The sequence below is a fragment of the Entelurus aequoreus genome, linkage group LG06 (genome assembly GCF_033978785.1).
Source record: "Entelurus aequoreus isolate RoL-2023_Sb linkage group LG06, RoL_Eaeq_v1.1, whole genome shotgun sequence".
NCBI lineage: Eukaryota > Metazoa > Chordata > Actinopteri > Syngnathiformes > Syngnathidae > Entelurus > Entelurus aequoreus.
Window position 1 is genome coordinate 69,481,362 of NC_084736.1, and position 20,314 is coordinate 69,501,675.

At 37.9% G+C, this 20,314-nt stretch overlaps 1 protein-coding gene across 8 annotated transcripts in view; it reads right to left on the bottom strand.

The window, feature by feature from the left end:
* ank1a (ankyrin 1, erythrocytic a) overlaps positions 1-20,314 on the bottom strand; it is a 239,352-nt gene that overhangs the window by 61,671 nt on the left and 157,367 nt on the right. For 5 of the 8 annotated variants that reach the window (XM_062051329.1, XM_062051319.1, XM_062051325.1 and 2 more), the window contains 8 exons: positions 15,430-15,550; positions 15,221-15,299; positions 10,972-11,087; positions 10,673-10,897; positions 6,515-6,669; positions 6,222-6,433; positions 3,962-4,166; positions 3,777-3,873 (listed from right to left, as the gene is read on the bottom strand). In XM_062051329.1, coding sequence (XP_061907313.1) covers positions 3,777-3,873; positions 3,962-4,166; positions 6,222-6,433; positions 6,515-6,669; positions 10,673-10,897; positions 10,972-11,087; positions 15,221-15,299; positions 15,430-15,550 — 1,210 coding nt within the window. The remainder of the gene's footprint in view (positions 1-3,776; positions 3,874-3,961; positions 4,167-6,221; positions 6,434-6,514; positions 6,670-10,672; positions 10,898-10,971; positions 11,088-15,220; positions 15,300-15,429; positions 15,551-20,314) is intronic. The other 3 variants (XM_062051320.1, XM_062051323.1, XM_062051322.1) reach the window with 1 other exon arrangement.

Genomic DNA, 20,314 nt, shown 5'->3' on the forward strand with positions numbered 1-20,314 from the left:
CTTGAAGTGTCCCTCTGTCTCCGACTCCCTCGTCATCATGTGACATGAATGCCAGACGGTTATGAATTTGCTTACTAGTTTTGATGACCCTCCTTATCTTGCCTCTGATTGGCCAGTCCGTAATATTTCGCCCTAAAATAAGCCAATTGTGACTCACCATAAGAACACCAACCAATCACCATGGATTTTCTCAGTACGTATGGATGTTCTCATTCATCCAGGTCATTGTATTTTCTCCATAATTGTTTTCTACTTTCTCTCTTTATTGCGTGTAGCTTTGATGTAAGCTACCTCGCTACATGGGTCTAAAAGTAGCTAAGCTACCGTCAAGCTACTGGAAAATGCAGTTAAGCTGCGTAGCTTAGCTACATGTAGCGGGTTACTGCCCATCACTGGTCCCACGTTACATCACAATATCGCTAACATTGTTGTAATGGACCTAAAAGTAATTAATTAGATTACTCGTTACTAGTAAAAGTAACGGCGTTATTGTATAACGCAAGTCTTATGAACACTGGTTAAGAGCTTCTTCACAGAACTAATTAAGCTCATAAATTGAGGTAGTACTGTATTAGGAATACCTAGGCCAGGGGTCGGCAACCTTTACCACTCAAAGAGCCATTTTGGCAAGTTTCACAAATTAAAGAAAGTAATGGGAGCCACAAAAGAAAATTTAAAATGAAAAACACTGCATACAAAGCTTAAATGCTTTGTGCTATGTTAACCAGGGGTCTCCGACACACGCACCGGCACGCACTTTAATGTGGAAATTTGATGTTAGTGCAGCCCGCGAGTTTTGAACTAATGGCGCTTGATAGCGTCATACTTGCCAACCCTCTCACTTTTCCCGGGAGACTCCCGAATATCAGAGCGTGATGACACTGCATTTGGCGCCCTCTACAGTCTGCCCTAACAGTGTACCTGCTCGACCACACGTAGAATGCAATTTCAGCTTGCTCACGTAAGTGACAGCAAGGCGTACTAACTCAGCAGCCACACATCTTACACTGACGGTACCAATACCCAGAATCCCATGCAGCCCTAACTCTTCCGCTCAACCAACGCACGGAGAGGGGGGGGGGGGTTGATGTGTGGGGGGATTTGGTGGTAGCGGGGGTGTATAATGTAGACCGGAAGAGTTAGGGCTGCATGGGATTCTGGGTAATGGTTGTGTTGTGTTTATGTTGTGTTACGGTGGGATGTTCTCCAGAAATGTGTTTTTCATTCTTTTTTGGTGTGGGTTCACAGTGTGGCGCATATTTGTAACGTAACAATGTTAAAGTTGTTTGATACGGCTACCGTCAGTGTAAGCTGTGTGGCTGATGAGTAAGTATGCTTTGCTGTCTCCTGTGTGTGCAAGTAATAACAACATGCAACATGTGGCTGGACTGGCATACTGTATGTAAATGCTATAGAGGACAATTACTGCAGTGCAATTAGGGCACGCCCTTTATTTAGTAATTACAGTGCAAATAGGATTATTTTTTCCCTGGGGGTAATTTATGAGAGACACTGACATCCATAAATCTCCTGGGAAAATCGGGGGGGTCGGCATGTATGTAGCTGAGCCGCATCAGAGTAGTCAAGGAGCCGCATTCGGCTCCGGAGCCGCGGGTTGCCGACCCCTGACCTAGGCCAGTGATTCTCAAACTGTGGTATGTTTACCACTAGTGGTACGCAAGCTACAAATGGCAATAAAACTATTCTGACTCTGATCTAGTGGTACGCCAAAGAAGTGATTTTTGTGCATTTTGTGTAATGTTACAGTGACCAAACATATTAAATATAATTGTTAAATAAAACCTGTTTCCTTGTTTTTAATGAATACCTAGACATAATACGCTACTGTATTTTAATGATGATTATTAAGTTAAAAGTTTGAGAACCACTGACCTATAGGCAATGGAATAAGATTCTGTATGAAAACATCTGCCGAAACACTGATCATCGTCAAAGGTCTTAAAGCAGTGGTGTCCAAAGTGTGGCCCGGGAGCCATTTGCGGCCCGCAACTCAAGTTTTTTTGGCCCGCGGCACATTGTTGAAATAAAATAAGACAAAAAAACAACAGTAAAAATGTAAGCACAATACCATACCATACCAACTTTATTTATGAAGCCCTTTAAAAACAACCACAGTTGAAGAACAAAGGGCTGTACACCACAAAGAAATAGAGGCAAAGGACAGACTAAAAAATTAAATTTAAAACAGAAGTAAAATACACATTAAAAAAGCAAATACAAATTACCCTAAGAACAATTTGTTAGATAAAAAGCAGTTAAAAAGTTAAAAACCGTTAAAAAAGTTAAAAGTTAAAAACAGTTTAAAGTCTCATGCTGGGTTAAAAGCCAGTGAATAAAAAATGGGTTTTAAGAAGGGTCTTAAAAATAGCCAAAGAATGGGCCTGTCTCGCATGGAGAGGGAGAGGGAGATAACAAGCAAATATGGTAGCTAATTTTAATAATAATAATTCATACGAAGCAGACACATTGTTTTGTCTGTAAATTTATGTCTGTTTTAGATAGTTTTTTTTTGTTTTTTTACAAAATAAAATATCAAAACGGCCCCCGCATGCTTTGACTCGTCAGTGTGCGGCCCTTTGTGGAAAAAGTTTAGACACCCCTGTCTTAAAGAGACTCAGTCATGCAAAAATGACTTTTTGATGATATCATAATAGTAATGGCCAACCATGACCATACATACAAACATAACCTCTCTCACTTGCTTTCTTTCTTCACAGGGAACAATGAGTTTTTAGGTTTTTATGACATCATGAGCGAAAAACATCCATCCCCCTGGACTGCTTCTGACCCACCGAGCTAGTAGAGCTCGCCCTGTGTATACTTAACCCTATGGGGACATTTGATTTGAAATATCATTGACATTCAATTTTAATCATCTTCAAAACCAAACAGGACATAAAGGTCCTTAAGTTTATATATATATATATATATATATATACATATATATATATATATATATATATATATATATATATATATATATATATATATATATATATATATATATATATACAGTATACACACACACACACATACATAGTATATATATATATATATATGTATATATATATATACTGTACATATATACTGTATATGTATATATATATGTATATATATATATATATATATATATATATATATATATATATATATATATATATATATATATATATATATATATATATATATGTGTAAAAATCATGTTTAATGAAGGAACGCAACAAAAATTATAGCCATAAATACTGCAAACATTTATTGAAAGGACAAAAAAAGGTCAGCCTTTGTCCCCTGAAGGCTAACAAAAAAAGGCTTTACTACACCATTTCAAATAAAATATATGAATCTGTCATATAAATGTGTAAGCGGTAAATTTGATCACTTAATTTTTTCTTCAGCGGATATGCTAACTTAGCATGATGTTGCTGTTCAATGTGGCTATAAGGTTAGCACTGCAGCTAATATAGCTATGCTAACGTTTGTGTACTAGCTCCTGTCCCACTGCATAATGTTACATTGATGTATGTGATATAAGACATCTATCACATTGGACAAGTTTATAATGAATACGTAAAAAGTGGATAAAGTGCACTATGGTGCATTAGCTGACATACACCACTCATTAGCATTTAAGGCTACAAAAACACTAATTGAGTTTATTCAGTAGAGCTTACCAAAGGTACTTTGAAATGGTTTAAACTAGTCCATAGACTTTAGGCAACAAATTTGGACCTTAGACTTTAATTACTGCTACTCACCGTGCGGACACGTTAGTTGTAAAACTAGCACAAGAGCTAGCATACATGAGCTTGGTGGTACCAGTAATGTCCTCCCACTGGGCTGCAGCTGTTCCACCTAGGTAGCACATACAGGAAGGTAGATCACAGTCAATTTATTAAAATGTTTTTAATATTACGCACATCTTTTTGTACGTTTGCTGTACCTATGACAGAGCAAAGAAGGCGCAGACTGGTGGTGTCGCCCTCCCCGGAGTCTCGAGGGCTTTCCTTCCAAGATGGCGGCAGGGGAATGCGAAGGCCGATGGGTCGGTGGAACTTGCGCCGCCGAGGCTCCACCGTCACCACGGGGCTAAAGTTGGCCTGGTTACCCAGCAGCTTGGCCACCAGCTCATCTGGAACGGGCTGAGCCTGGGGTCAAAGGTTAGTGATGGAGAGGTGCAAGACAACGTGGAACAGAATTACACGCACAAGCCATGGAGAGCGAAGTCATGAGAAGAATTGAAAGAAAGGAAAAAAAAAAAAGAGGAACAAATTACAGATGACAAAAAGAGACGACAAAAATAAACGCAGCACAATTCGTTGGCGTTAATAAATCATTTTTATTATGGTGTGTCAACATTGATATCAGTTATAAAGATTCTATATTTCAGTGGAGCAGCAACAGAACATAAACCTAAAATATAACCACGTCATTCATATATTTACAGCTTACAACAAGAGTGGTGGCATTTAGGTTTAAGAACACTTCATTAGCTTATCAAGAAAAAGGTCCTTACAGGTATGTTTATACTACTTTATCTTTAAGTCTGGATTTATTTTCACATATTCAGACCTGTTTTCACATTTCCGGTTGGTTTCTGAATCGTAGTCTGTCAAGGTTTGTTAAAAAGTGAATGCAACCAACAACAACAAAAAAAATCAAATCACAATAAAATCTAAGCATATACGGGACATAAAGTGAAAAAAAATTAAATACTTGTAATAATTGAGTTCTCTGATCATCAAAAAGTGGAAAAAAGTTGTATACAGATGTACCTCAACTTAGGAGCTGTCTCTCGGCTAATTGTTATGCTTTATATTGAGAGCAAAAGTCTGAGTTACAAGCATCGCCACCATTAGTTGGCCTGGCAAATGAAACCCTGCCCAAAGCATCTGGTCTTACTTGCTAGCATTAGCTTACAGCTAAAAGTGGATATCATTTTGATTTTGAGTGTGAAGGACAGTGCTGAGAAAAAGAAACGGATGATATTAATTGAATTAAAGAAATAAATAATGGAAAACATCATCACCAACTTGGCGAATCAATTTGAGTGTAAAACTGCTAGTCTGCAACATAATGGAAATAGAATAATATCTAAATTGCAGACATTTATCCATGAAAATATAGAAAAGCTGCCAATTATGTGTTTGACACAGAAGCAGCTGGGAGGAGGTACCGCATAATATCACTCTCCAAGGTAAATATTGTACCTTAATATTATATTACTTCATAAAATAAAACTACTGTAGTTGTTAGTAGTACATTCTATTGTATTGTTTTCACACAATATTTCTTATCCAAAATTCTGTTTTGAAGGGCCAATCACTAACTAAATTGATTGATTGATACAAATGTTTTGAGTTGAGAGCTCCTTCACAGAACCAATCAATCTCTTAAGTTGAGGTACTACTGTATATTTTACAGTTATACCTAACTTGAGCATAGAGGACTTTAATACAATCTTGATTTTTACTGTGCATCTAAGAATGGGTGTAAAAAAACAGTTTGCATATAGTACAGTGTGTCTGGTCCATCGTATTATTGCAGTAAACACACAATACAGAAAGGTCTAATAAAGAAATCATATATGACACTCATGACAACAAAATATAGAGACACAATTAATGAAGACTGACAAATAAAGAACAATACCAAAAGAAAAAATGTGGTGCAAATGATATATAATGCATGGACACAAATCTTGAGATACACTTTATAATAAATTAAATAAAACAAGACATTTTCGACAAGTAAGAGTTTAAAAGTAAAAGACTAAGACGAGTTTAAAGCAAGGTCCATAAAGGCGTGGATGAGTATCACAGAACTAAAGAACCCTGACCTCAAGCACATATTAGAATTGAGATTGTTAGCCTAGGACTTCTCTCAACATCCTCTGACTTCACAAATGTTCTTCTGGATGGATGGATGGATACCAAACCCCACATAAACACTCCGACATCCTTCAGAAAGTCTTCGCAGAAGAGTTGGAGCCTGTTGTATTTGTGTCCCAAAACTTAGGTCCATACAGTAAGGCTAAAACCAAAAGCACCATGTGAACATTCTACAGGATGCAAAGTGCATGCATGCACTGTGTGGTGGGAAAAAAAACAGCAAATAATAGATGATGACAACATGCTTCTTTCTCTCAGGCAACTTCAAGATTCTGTCTTTTCTCCAGTCTTCTCTCCATTGTCCCATCTTACCTGCAGCCCCAGACGGACTCGCTTGGTGACCGCCGTCTCTGGAAAGGAGGCCTGAACCATGGGCACCAGCTTGCTGGTCAATGAGCCCCCCTCGGGGCCAATCAGGTCGCTCTCTTGCTGGACTCTCGACACGACGGCGAAATAGAGCGGGAAGTCCGTCGTGATGATGCGGCGGATTCGCTTCTTGATGAGTTCCTCCTGACTCTCCAAGTCTGCGAAAATACACACACACACAAAAAAAAGGTGTTGTCAAATCAAAACAGACCGCAGTCATGTGTGAAGAGATGTCCTACCTTCATCCATCCCATTGAGGATGGTCTCCAGGACCTCCTCGCCATAGCGATTACGGTGTTCTTTCCACACGGATCCGTTCTCACTCCTCAGCACCACAAGCTCGCGGTCACCACGACCCAAAGCAGCAAAGTGAGGGATCTCCACGATCACTGGGCTGACACACGCAATAAATAATGCAAATTATATACACATTTCAACTTTATACAAACTTTTGCTGACAAATGTTCAGTCCTTATGAATTGAGTTCCTATTTCATCCTGCTTTAACCATGTGTTTTTGCGAAGGACACCAAATGACCACTTAAAAAAAAAACTTTTGGATGATATTGGCTTGTATCTGAAATCTCTGATCTGATAAAAGCAGTCCTGCAGCGTGTTTACTAGTGCAAAGCCGGCAGCCAGTTAACATCTAAGTGTCCTCCGAAACAAACACAAGGTTGGTCTTCCTTGTATTTTAGTGAAGTCATTTACAATAGGCAAACATGGTAGGCTTCAACCTTCAACCCTAAACTAACACCCTCCCCGGATTGTTAATAATCAAATGTAAATAATCAAATGTAGATACTTTTTCTTTTGCTTTCTGATCTCTCTCTCTCTCTCTATGTCCACTACTTGCTGTACATATCCTACCCAGACCTACACTGTTTCAATGTCCATTTCTCTGTTCTCAATTCTTGATGACGGAAGTGATGATAACAACCAAACCTAACCACCCCCCCCCCCCCCTCCATATTCCACACCCCGGATTGTAAATAATGTAAATAATTCATTGTATATACCCTGATGATTATCTTGTGTGTTGACTGTATTATGATGATAGTATATATCTGATAGTATATATCTGTATCATGAATCAATTTAAATGGACCCCGACTTAAACAAGTTGAAAAACTTATTCGGGTGTTACCATTTAGTGGTCAATTGTACGGAATATGTACTTCACTGTGCAACCTACTAATAAAAGTCTCAATCAATCAATCAATCAATCAATCAATCAATCAATCAATAGGCTACACAACAGCTCAGCACGCCGGCTAAACAAACATAATGTTCTTAATTTAGCAATATTGCAGTCCAAAACATGAATTGTCAATATAAACAAGTATCAAATGATTATAGTTGCATGTTAGTAGATCAGGACAGATCAGTGTGTGGATGCAAAATAATTGACTTCAGCTAAACTCTGACAAAATGAAACCATTGTCTTTGGCTCAAAGAAAAACTATTATTAGTCAACATCAGACCCTCTCACATAATGATCAGGTTAGAAATCTAGGGACTCAGACTTGAACTTTAACAGCCACATTAGGTCAATAACATCAGCAGCTTTTCACCACCTAAAAAATATTGCTAAAATCAATAGAATAATGTCCAAATCAGACTTAAAAAGACTAATCCATGGCTTTGTCCCTGGCAGGTTAGTCTACAGCAGGGGTGCCCATTACGTCGATCGCGAGCTACCGGTCGATCGCGGAGGGTGTGTCAGTCGATCGCCAGCCAGGCATTTAAAAAATAGACCTAAAAATTAGCGATCATCAATCTTCACCAAGACGTCACTTGATTGACATTGACGGCACCCGAGGGTCTTGTGAGATGACGCTGGCTGCTGTGAGATCATTATTAAGAAAAAATGTCAGACAGGAAGGCGAGAAACACTTTATTTCAACACTCTACTGCCGTACCTTCCGACTGCACATTTCCTATCTTCACAATAAAAGCCCTGCTTCATGCTGCCTGCGCTAACAAAATAAGAGTCTCAGAAAGCTGGCGTGCACAAGCGAGCAAGCTACGGAGTTTGCCGCCAATGTTTTTCTTGTAAAGTGTATGGAAGCCGGACAAATAAGATGCCAAAAAACAACCACTTTCATGTGGTATTGGATAGAAAGGAGGACTTTTTTTCTCCTCCATTCAAAAATGTGGACGTTATCATCACTACTGTATGATTCCAATCAATGCAAGTCATCAGAATCAGGTAATACACCAACTTATATTCTCGTCTTCATGAAAGAAAGGAATCTAACATGGCGAATCAATTTGCTTGTGTTATCATTAAACACCTTTAACTTGTTAACAAAAACGTCTTTTTCACAAATAAATAAATATAAATGATATATATGAAAGAGGTAGATCCCCTCGACTTGGTCAATTGAAAAGTAGCTCGCCTGCAGAAAAAGGGTGGGCACCCCTGGACTACAGTAATGGCCTTCTCACTGGGCTCTCTCTAAACGAGCTGTAAATTAACTGCAGTACATCCAGAATCCTGCTGCTGGAGTCCTTACTAGAACTAGGGAATATGACCATATTAGTCCAGTGCTTAAGTCACTACACTGGCTTCCTGTTGCTTAGATAATAGACTTTAAAACAGCTCTGCTTGTCTACAAGTCTTTTCATGGTCTTGTAGTACTTCCCTGACATGTTACAACCGTATGAGCCATCTTGGGCTCTGAGAACCTCAGGGAGTGGTCTCCTGTTGGTGCCCAGAGTCAGGATGAAACATGGTGAGGCTGTGTTTTAGTTTTTGCTCCAACAATTTGGAATAATCTACCTAAAGATGTGAGACGGGCCTCAACATTGGCAATGTTCAAATTCAGGCTGAAAACACTTTTAATGGTGCATATCCATCCATCCATTTTCTACCGCTTGTCCCTTTCGGGGTAACGGGGGGTGCTGGAGCCTATCTCAGCTGCATTCGGGCAGAAGGCGGGGTACACTCTGGACAAGTCGCAACCTCATCGCCGGGCCAACACGGATAGACAGACAACATTCACACTCACATTAATTGTGCATATGACAACTCAAAGTATTTAATCCACACTCTTTGATTTTAATTTGAATTCTAATAGTTTTTAATGATGATTTTATTCTTTGTTTTTCATTGTAATTATGATTACTTTTATGTATATTTTATTTTTGCCTTCTTGTGATTTTCTATACATCACTTTGAATTGCCTTGTGTACAAATTGTGCTCTAGAACTAAACCTGCCTTGCCTAATAACAGATAAAAAGTCCAGTAACAAACGTGTCCACATCATTCAACCTACTGAGTCATGGCCTTATTTTAGAATTATTGTGACCACTAGGTGTCGCTAAAAAAATAAATCAACACTTCATTTCAGAAGGATAATTATGTCATACCGTTAGTGTTTTTTAAGTAATTTCCCTTGAACAAACCTTTTCCAACATACCACACTACAACATAATACAATTATGTACTATGTTCCTGCTGATATCGTATCGGATTTAAATCAATATCGGCCAACATTCAAGGCTCTAACGTTGGTAGAAGGGAAGAAGTCGTATCGGAACACCCCTACTTCTTAGCACCCTTTGTTTGGGCTACAAATAGCATTGGAATAGTGTGGTACTCAAATGAAAAAAGTAAAACACAGTAAAGAAATTAGGACTTTTTTGTCACTTTTTTCTGTGTTTCACAGTAGAAGTACTTCTCATGATTTATTTCAGGGGTTTTTAACCTTTTTGACTTTGGGGCCCAATTTTTCCAGTACAGAGGGACCCAGGAGCTCACTCAAATATTAACACTAAATTAGTAATCTTACTCTTGTTTAGTCGTATTCAACAATTATACAGATATACAGTTTAACAGGTTAATAACTTAAATATTATTTATTGAACACATAAATCTTAGGCTTAGGTCAGGCTGATTAGAAAAATAAAAACAAACCAATTATACTGAATAAGATACTCAAAAATAACTGATGAATACAACATGTATATACAATTTATTGCTAAAATAAATAAACCAACATATCAATAAATAATAATAAATATGTGTATTCACTAAACTGTCAATAAAAAGTGCATATAAAAATACAATTTCACTACTTTAGTCATAGTTTTTGCGCTTAAGAAACGTCTCGATGACTTTAGCTCAAGACTTCTTCTGTTTCTTTGAGATTGTCATCACTGTCTCGAGCGGTGGAAAAGTGTACAATAACTGAGTACCGCTGCGACCAATACGGACCACAGCTGAGAAACAGACATTTTTTGGCGGCCCAACAATGGGCTCTGGCCCTATGGTTAAGAAACACTGATTTATTTGACCATGATTACAAAGAGCGACTTTTATAGTATATAAATATGTTCAAGTTGTGGGTGAATAGAAATATTTGCAAACAAAAGAGTTATGGCCTCTTCACCCAAGAAACTGCATGCCAGCTGGTCCGAGGGAGATTATTCTGCTGGCCAGACCCTCTCCTTCCACCAGTGGAGGAGGGTTAGTTAGCTTCTGCGGCTTCACCAGGCGGCAGGTGATGCGCGTGGGGGCCGCACATGTCCGTGGAGGTATGATGACACGCAGCCCATTATGTCTGCTGCCGCGCATTGAGCCGCCACGAGCATCCACCATAAAACTGACCAGGAACCTGCCGTTGGATATAAAAACAATGCTCACATTTTCATCACATTTGAGGTTCCTTAAATGTTCTGCAGAGCTGACCCTGTGTGTATGGGACTGGCGACTGGGCTGACATTGTCTGATGTCTCAGTCGCCGGGCTGCTGGGGATGAGCGAGTCATCATCGTACTCTTTTGGCAGTGGAAGTGGAGTGTGCTGCTGCAAAACACACCAAACAAACTGATGATGAAACTGGTACAACAACGCAACAATGGGCTTCGTCTATCAAAATCCCAAATTGTACATACTATTAGTAGGCGGTGGTGCAGACTGCCCTTTTTTAACAGGGCTTTTGCATGTACTACCCGCTGTCAGCATGCATGCATGCACCTGTGTCGTTTTGCTATGTTGCACAACATGCAGCACATAGCTATAATCTGTGCCCCCTTTTCTGGACAATATAGAAACGCTCCTTCTCCAGTGCAATCTACAATGGAACCCACATTTTAGCACATCCCAGGCCCTGAGAGATGTTTGTACTAACTGCACTGGTGCTCTGGAATTATTCAGACGCACAAAAAAGTTGTTTTTATATAGGAGATATATTGATTAGTTTTGATGTCTGCTGGCTGAAATCAGCCCTTAAGTCAGGGGTCGGCTACCTAAAACGTTTAAAGAGCCATTATGGACCAAAAATACAAAAAAATAAATCGGTCTGGAGCCGCAAAAAATTAAAAGCCGTATATAAGTCTTATATTGAAGACGTAAGTGTCTATATTAGCTATAATAGCCTACTATCAAAATGACTTTAAAAGTCTTATATAAGTGTTATAATGAAGGCAACACATGATATAAGTGTCTATATGAGCTATATTAGCCTAATATCAAAATGACTATGTGTCGCAGGCTGAAGCAAATATTTGTTGACAGAAATGTTGAGTTTGAGTTTGAGTTTGAGTTTTGAGTTTATTTCGAACATGCAAGCATACAACATGATACATCACAATTTCCAGTTTCTTTTCAACATGTTCGAAAAGGAGTAGGAAGAAGCAGAGCTTATTTAATCCTACCCCCAAAATATTAAATGTTGAAATTTAATATTTATTCTACATATTTTTACAACATTAGAAACCATTAGTAAATCAGTGGCTACTTAAAAGGTGAGATAACTCCTGGAAATTACTGGCTTATAATAGCCAACGGTATAGATGTGTGTGTCCAAGTTAAAGGAAACGGCAGGCTGTCTTCTGTTAACAGATTTATTACAATATTTGGCAAGCTAGGTAACGTTTGCTGTGATCTGGAACAACATGGCACAAAAACAACTATCTGAAATGCAGCCAATACTACATACAGATAATGTGTCATGGGACATGCAAAACTATATTATATGCGAGGCTAAAAGTAAAGTAAAATAAATGAGCTCAAATATACCTACAAATGAGGCATGATGATGCAATATGTACATACAGCTAGCCTAAATAGCATGTTAACATTGATTAGCTTGCAGTCATGCACTGACCAAATATGCCTGATTAGCACTCTAACAAGTCAATAACATCAACAAAGCTAACCTTTGTGCATTCACGCACAGTATAAAACGTTTGGTGGACAAAATGAGACAAAGGAGTGGAAGATTTGACATGTAAACAAACTGTTGCCTCACAGTCCACACTATGGTGAGTTCAAGAACCGCCGAAATTAGTAGGACAAAACCAAATACTCTCATCAGCGAAGCATACACACAAACATATTAAATTGTGGGCTTTTTAACAAGCGGGAAGGTTTGTGTCATGTTTGTCCTCAAACAAAAAACATACTAAAACAAAAAATTTATTTTCCCCCCATCTTTGTCCATTTTTAATCATTTTTTAAAAATGCTCCAGGGAGCCACTGGGCCGGCGCTAAACAGCCGCATGCAGCTCAAGAGCTGCGGGTTGCTGACCCCTGCCTTAAGTCATGCATCAGCTCAAAAATGTAATTGCTGGATTGGGGATATTTCTACTATTTCTGTTTCTTCAGTCCAAATATGTTACTTGCGCACAAAGGATTGTCTCTCTAATGCACTGATCGCCTCCTCAGCCATTTATGCGTAACTATGCCGGTTTGCACATACATTTCAAACCTGACAAAATAAAGACCAAAAAAAACACTTTCAGGGTTTAATAAATCAATAATAAATGACTACACTTGCATCTCTTCTTCCCAGTATTGTGGGCCGAAATATTTTCTCTCTCTCAATTGTCTGTCTTTGCAGCGCTGCCGCATCCTTTCTCACAGCCATTTGTGCATAACTTTGCCAGTTTGGCCGAACAAGTGCTAGATATAGATGCAAAAAAGAGGCCGCAGAACTGTTTCAATCTTGATAAATCAAATTGCAAGTGCCAAATGATTTCATTTGCATCTCCTCCTCCCAGTATTGTGGGCGTCCTGATAATCAGCATAGGCAATATTCTGCATATACATGAAGACAGACACACTAAATCGGGGGTGTCCCTTTGTACAGTAAAACATTTTTAAATCATCAAGTGCATAGGCAATTGTGTAATAATAACATGAGGCGAGTATACATTGAAATGTGTATATATTCACTGTTACTGTTTCAGTCTTGTAAATACACAAAAACATCACCGTGGAGTTTTTGAGTCTGTTTAGCTGATTGGAGAGCCAGCTTCTGCAGCTAGTGGGTCCATGACGATGACTTCTGTTTTGTTTGATCAGCTGTTTTACTGCCGTGTTACAGGCACCATTTGGAAAAAATTAAGGTATTTACATTTACAACATTTTTCGTACTTATATACAGTTTCTGATGCTTATGGTCCGGTGCGGCTGGTATATGTAAAAATATTTATTTCTGCGGCTTAAATAGCCCGGAAATTACAGTAAGTTATAGTTGTGGCAGTGGTGCTGAACTGCAGCATGGCACAATGTGGTGTAGTTCTGTACCTCTGCCACAACAATAATATTACTTAATATTATTATTAAACTAGATGAGGCAATTCTTGAAGGAATTGCGTGTGAATGCTCCAATGCTGAAGTTGAACTGAAATGCTGACAGAATGTAGTGTGAATGTAAGAATAGTTTGAATGGTTTGAATGTTGAAGCATTTGAATTTCCAGGAAAACCAGAATTTGGTTTGGAACTTGGGAAAGTGTTAGTTTCAATGTCCAGGATGAGTGGAATGTGTTGAAGGTGGAATGGTTTAATTACCTTGAAAGATGTGGGAATTGTGGAAGCGTGAAAAATGGATAATTCATTTTGAATGGGGAAAATGTCCCTAAAAACTGAGAATACTAGGAAATCCGGATTTTTTAAATAATTGTCGAAAGGGAGCACACAATTCCTGAACAGGCTGAATATTTTGAAAAGTTTGAGACAGATTTTAAAAATGTGTGAGTTGCGCTCCTTTGAAAAATGTCCCATTCTTTTTTGATGACAATTTCATGAAAATTGGGGAATTTCTGCAAAAGAGGGAATTTTTTGGAAAATGCAAAAACATGTGAATGTTCTGAATGATTGGTGTTAGAATTGTTCAAATTGGTCAAGAAATATTGAAGTAGTAACCTTTTTAATTGAGAAATGGTACTCCTGGAATTTCGGGAAAACTGGGAATTTTTCCAGGTCAAAAAACAACTTCGTTTTTTGTCCTGATTAAGAGGAATGATTTGTTGGTGGAACGGTTGAAATGGGTTGAAAAATGTGGAAGGACAGAAACAAAGGGTTTAAAAAAACGGGAATTCTGGGAATTTCTGGAATTTTTTTTAACTTGAAAAAATTATAGTTTGAATGTGCAGAATGAGTGGAATATGTTGAAGGTGGAATGGTTTGAATCGGTTGAAAAATGTGGAAATGGTGGAAGTTTGAAAAATGGCCAATTCATTTTGAATGAGAAAAATGTCTCGAAAAACCTGGAATTCTGGGAAATCTGGAAATTTTGGGGAATTTGTCAAAGGAAAGCCCGCGATTCCCGAATAGGCTGAACAGTTTGAAGTTGGAACGGTTTGAATCGGATGAAAAATGTGGAAGGTAGAGCGCGCCAAAATCTGGAGAAGAATAATAATAATAAATAGATGAATTTTGGAGCATTCACACCATTAAGATTTGTAAATAACTACCTGTCCACCATTGCCAACATACTGGAATATTGTTATCATTTTTGTTAAGGTTTTTTTTTTTTGTGCTAATATTGTAGTGAATTACATGTGGAATGCAGTAAGAGTACATTTTAGATGAAAAAAGGAGCTTGATTTGTGATCAAAACGGTGACTTGTTGAAATGATTTAATCAGAAAACAATGATAAAATGGATCATGTAAATGACAATATGGGATGTAAGATGCTGTTTCTTGTACCTGATCAATCTCGTTCTCTTTCAGGATCACGGTCTCAGGAGAAACCCGTGGAATTCTGGGAATGGCTGGTGAGTAATTTCTGTTGAATGAGAACAGAAAAAACCAAGTAAGATTGACAACATTTGTCTGGTGTTCCCCCCGGTGTTTACTAAGTGGACATCTAAGGTGAGTCTACTGCTATCCAGATTCTCTCATCCCAGCCCCCTTACGCTGTGCCCAGCCCTCTCTCGTACTCCAGGGACTTCTTGGGGGAGAGGAAATCGTCATCATGGTCTTTCATGTCATCCATCTTCATGTACCTGGCCCCTTCTGTCCCCAGGAGCTCCTCTCCTTCAGAGAACAACATGCCAAAGAGAGCGAACACACCCAGATCAGGTTGGTCACAAAAAAAAAAAGGAAAGAGAGAGAGAAGTGCAAGGTGTTAATTAGCCATTAGAAAGGTTAAGAGATGGAAACAAGGCAAAATGAAGCATGGATGGTTTGGATCAGCATTTGTTTCAGCATCAAAACAAACTTTAAGGCCCTTTTCCACCCAGGTAAATAAAGTCCCCCTGTGTATATTCCACGGGAACTATTTTTAGTTCCAAGTAGCGAGGTTGGAGTGTCGGAGGTTCGCCGAGAACCTTTGAGGGGCGGGCAGTGGTGTCGATCGCTGATTGGTTTAACACAATTGAGGCGTCCTGAACATTTTGAATTTAAACTTTCAATATGCGAGAGTATGCGAGACAACTTGTTTATTTTTTATTTCTTGTGTATTTCTGTTGCAACTAGTGTTGTCCCGATACCAAAATTATTTTGATACTTTTCGGTATTTTTCTAAATAAAGGGTACCACAAAAAATTGCATTATTGGCTTTATTTGAACAAAAAATCTTACGGTACATTAAACATATGTTTCTTATCGCAAGTTTGTCCTTAAATATAATAGTGAACATACAAGACAACTTGTCTTTTATTAGTAAGTAAACAAACAAAGGCTCTTAACCTCTAAAGGCCTTAGTGGCCACATGCGTGGACATCACCTTTTAGCTCTTATTTCCAAAATTGTGTACACTACTGAATTGGGGTCTTATGCCGACATATGGACACTTATACTGCTATCTGGTGGTGTCAGAAGAGTATAACATACAATGGAATTTGGAAAAAAAAAGTGTAAAAATAAAAATGTGCATGTCACTACACATGAAGTACACGTTTGTGCACTTATGGACTAAAGTACATCATATAAAAAGATGATTTTTTGTTTTTATTCTAATCAGGGTCCAATAAGCCCAAATAGCAAAGAGAAATAAAATAAAGCATGTAAACAAACAGCTTGGGCCTTAAGAGGTTAATTTAGCTGCTGACATATGCAGTAACGGCCCTGCGATGAGTTGGCGACTTGTCCAGGGTGTACCCCGCCTTCCGCCTGATTGTAGCTGAGATAGGCTCCAGCGCCCCCGCGACCCTGAAAGGAATAAGCGGTAGGAAATGGATGGATGGGCATATGCAGTAACATATTGTATCATTTATCATTCTATTATTATTATTATTATTATTATTATTATTGTTATTATTATAAGTGGTAGGAAATGTATTATTAATCTACTTGTTCATTTACTGTTATTATCTGCTTACTTTCTCTTTTAACATGTTATATCTACAGTTCTGTTAAAATGTAATAATCACTTATTCTTCTGTTGTTTGATACTTTACATTAGTTTTGGATGATACCGCAAATTTGGGTATCAATCCGATACCAAGTCGTTACAGGATCATACATACATTGGTCATATTCAAAGTCCTCATGTGTCCAGGGACATATTTTCTGAGTTTATAAACATAATATGAATTTTAAAAAAACGAAAGAAGATGTTGTGATGTCAAAAAATATTGACGTAATTATGGTAGTATTGACTAGATACGCTCATGTACTTGGTATCATTACAGTGGATGTCAGGTGTAGATCCACCAATGGCGTTTGTTTACATTTTGACGCCTGTGAGCTATAGTGTGTAGTGAAGCATGTTTAGCTATTCCCTGTCCTGCAGGGATGATACTTGTAAGAAACATACTTTATTTGTGGCCATGGAGGCGAGGATTAGTGATTTAGAAGTAGCTAAAACACTGCCGACTGCGGCTAAACTTTAGCCGCTAGCTAGCTAGCCATGTCTTAAAGCACATCTTCAGGTGGGCGTTTCAGTGTTATAACTTCACCTTTATCGTTAGTTTTTAAGCCCAAATGCGTCCGTTCTCCCTTTTCGGTCTACACACTGTGTCTGTTTGTACGTTTGTAAGTACTCCGTGATTGTGTGCCGCCGAACATGCTCGTCTGTTTGTAAACCAGCAATGACACGACGTGACGACGACGGGGGCGCGGGGCGAGGTGGGGGTGCTGTAGTATACCGTACAACCCAGGTTGCAACAAAGATGAGATAGAAGAACGAAATGAACTTTTTAACTCGCAGGAACTTTGTGTGGCATCTGTGTGCTGAAGAATACTGATTTGTGGAACTATTTTGCAGCGTTCAGTTCAGTTCACTTCAGTTTATTTCGGACATGCATACGATACAATGTAATGCATCACATATTTCCAGTTGTTTCATTACAGCACGCCCGAAAAGGAGTAGGACAGGGGTGTCCAAAGGGCGGCCCGGGGGCCATTTGCGGCCCGCAGCTAATTGTTTACCGGCCCGCCACACATTCTGGAAATACTATTGTAAAAATAAAAAAGAACATTAAAAAAAGTGGAATGAGGTGAAATCTAACGAGAAAAAGTTGCAATGTTGACACAAAAGCTGCCATGCAGGCTGTTTTTTTCTTCTTTTGTCTTTCTTTCTTTTTCTTTTCATGCCATTGCTCAAAAAAAAAAAAAAAAGACAAAAAATTCATGTTATAATTAATTATTTTCAGGGCTCCAATTACTTCTAATATTTCACTTTAAAATGTTTTATGTGGTAAATATTGCATGTATTGTGTAGTAGTCATATAAAAACATCAAAGTTTTCTTTGACAAAAGCGCATAAAACAAACAAAATAATTGTTCCAGCATAAAATCGACAGCTATATCTGAAGTTGATCTCGTAGCTTAAGTGTTGAAAGTAAAAGAAAAACCTAATAAAAATGTATCACTTTATGAGTGGGGCACCTTTTGGATCCCAAATATATTTAGTGATTTTTTTATTTATCTTTTCACTGTGATTACTCAAAAGTATGAAATAATTAAAATCAGTGGTGTCCTGCATTATTGATCTTTTAGGGCTCTAATTACTAAATACTGCATATTTCAGTTTTACTATAAAAAAACTAAGTTGTTTTTGACAGAAAAGCCATAAAACATTTTTTTTAATTTGTATAACTTTATATCAACTTAAAGTTTATATAGAGATTTACTGTAAGCGTTAAATCATTTAAAAAAAATTATAATCTGACATATTTTTAACATTTTAATGACTGAGACCCTTTATGGTCCCTGGGGCCCCTAAAGGTAAAATAAATAAAAAATCCATACATTTTGTTATGGTTTGAAAATGAAAAATATGAAAATGGCCCCCACATACTTTAATTTTTCCGTGTGCGGCCCTCAGTGGAAAAAGTTTGGACACCCCTGGAGTAGGAAGAAGCAGAGCTTATTTAATCCTACCCCTTTTCATACTATAGCATATACCATTTCCTTGTATGTAATACAAAAATAATAATTATCTAAAAAAACAAAAAACAAAACCGATTCAAGATGTTCATCATAATTGTTCTTCTGTGTACTTTGTGAACACTTGTAGTTTGAGCAGTCTCTTAAACTGAATCATATTGGTGCTTTGTTTGATTTCTTCCATAGTTTAATTCCACATACGGATATGATATTAAATTATAATTTCCTCTAAGGTTATATTCCTCCTCTTTTGTTGAGAAGAATTGTTGTACATTCTTGTGGTAACAGGTTGTAGTTTGCTTTATACATCATTTTAACTGTTTGCAAATGCACCAAATCGTTGAATTGTTTCTACTCAGCCGAAGTCCTTAAACAAGTATGCAGTTTCATGTTGTTGCTGACAAACTTTATTTCAAAACGCAAAGCTACCAGAAGTGGACAGACTCTTTTAAACATTTTTTACAGAGGAATTTAAAGTATACAGCCCAACTTAGAAGCAGCGAGACAAGCTGCTCACTGGGACTCTGACCTCTAATTTGAAGATACATGTGAAATGAAGGATGAGTAGGATGAATCACATCAAATATTCACTATTTACTTTGTTACATGCTGTAAAAGTAGTCAGCGACACGCCATTTGTGTAGTTATTCCTCTCAACCCGAGTGAACCGAATGTCTAATCGGATGCATTTATATACTGTACCACTCATCCATATGTCACCAGCCTGATTTGTATAAACTACCCTGAACTGTGAAATGCAGTGGAAACACAAACCACACCCTTCTACGGGAACCAAAGAGGAACTAAAGGTACAGGGTGTTCCTGAACTTTTGGTGGAAAAGGGCCTATAGATGTCTTCTGAAACACCCCCTTATCAAAAATACAAATTGTGTTGACTACACGTAAAGATGACAACAATCACACACATTATGAGAACAGAAAGTAAACTGACAAATGTTTAGAGTTGCTTACTTATGCCCCAAAATATACGCAATTTGATATTACAAAGGTAATAAAGATTCATATTTTTTGTAAAAATGTCGGTAAATTACGCCTGTATACTAAAGAGTTGTTACAACATACGAGTCCTGGACAGTGGTGTGCATATGTATTATCACTTATAATATAAGTTTAAGCATTTATTGGACAGTGGTCACTACAGTAGACTGCTATTCAAAACCTGATTTCTCCTATAGGGATGGGTACATTTCACAGTTGAACCCATGACAATTCCAGGTACCTAGGAATCGATACCGGCATCAAGTGTACCAATTTTATGTACTTATGTGTGTGTACATAAATGTTTGACAAAAAGAAGAATCAATTTACAAATTAGCTGGTTATGATAACGATGCTGTCCAATTGTTAATCTTGATTTCGTACAGTCTCATTTGCAAGTATTATGTAGTGGACTTTGAATGCAGTTACTATTGCATTACAAGACATTAGATGGTAATATTATAGTGA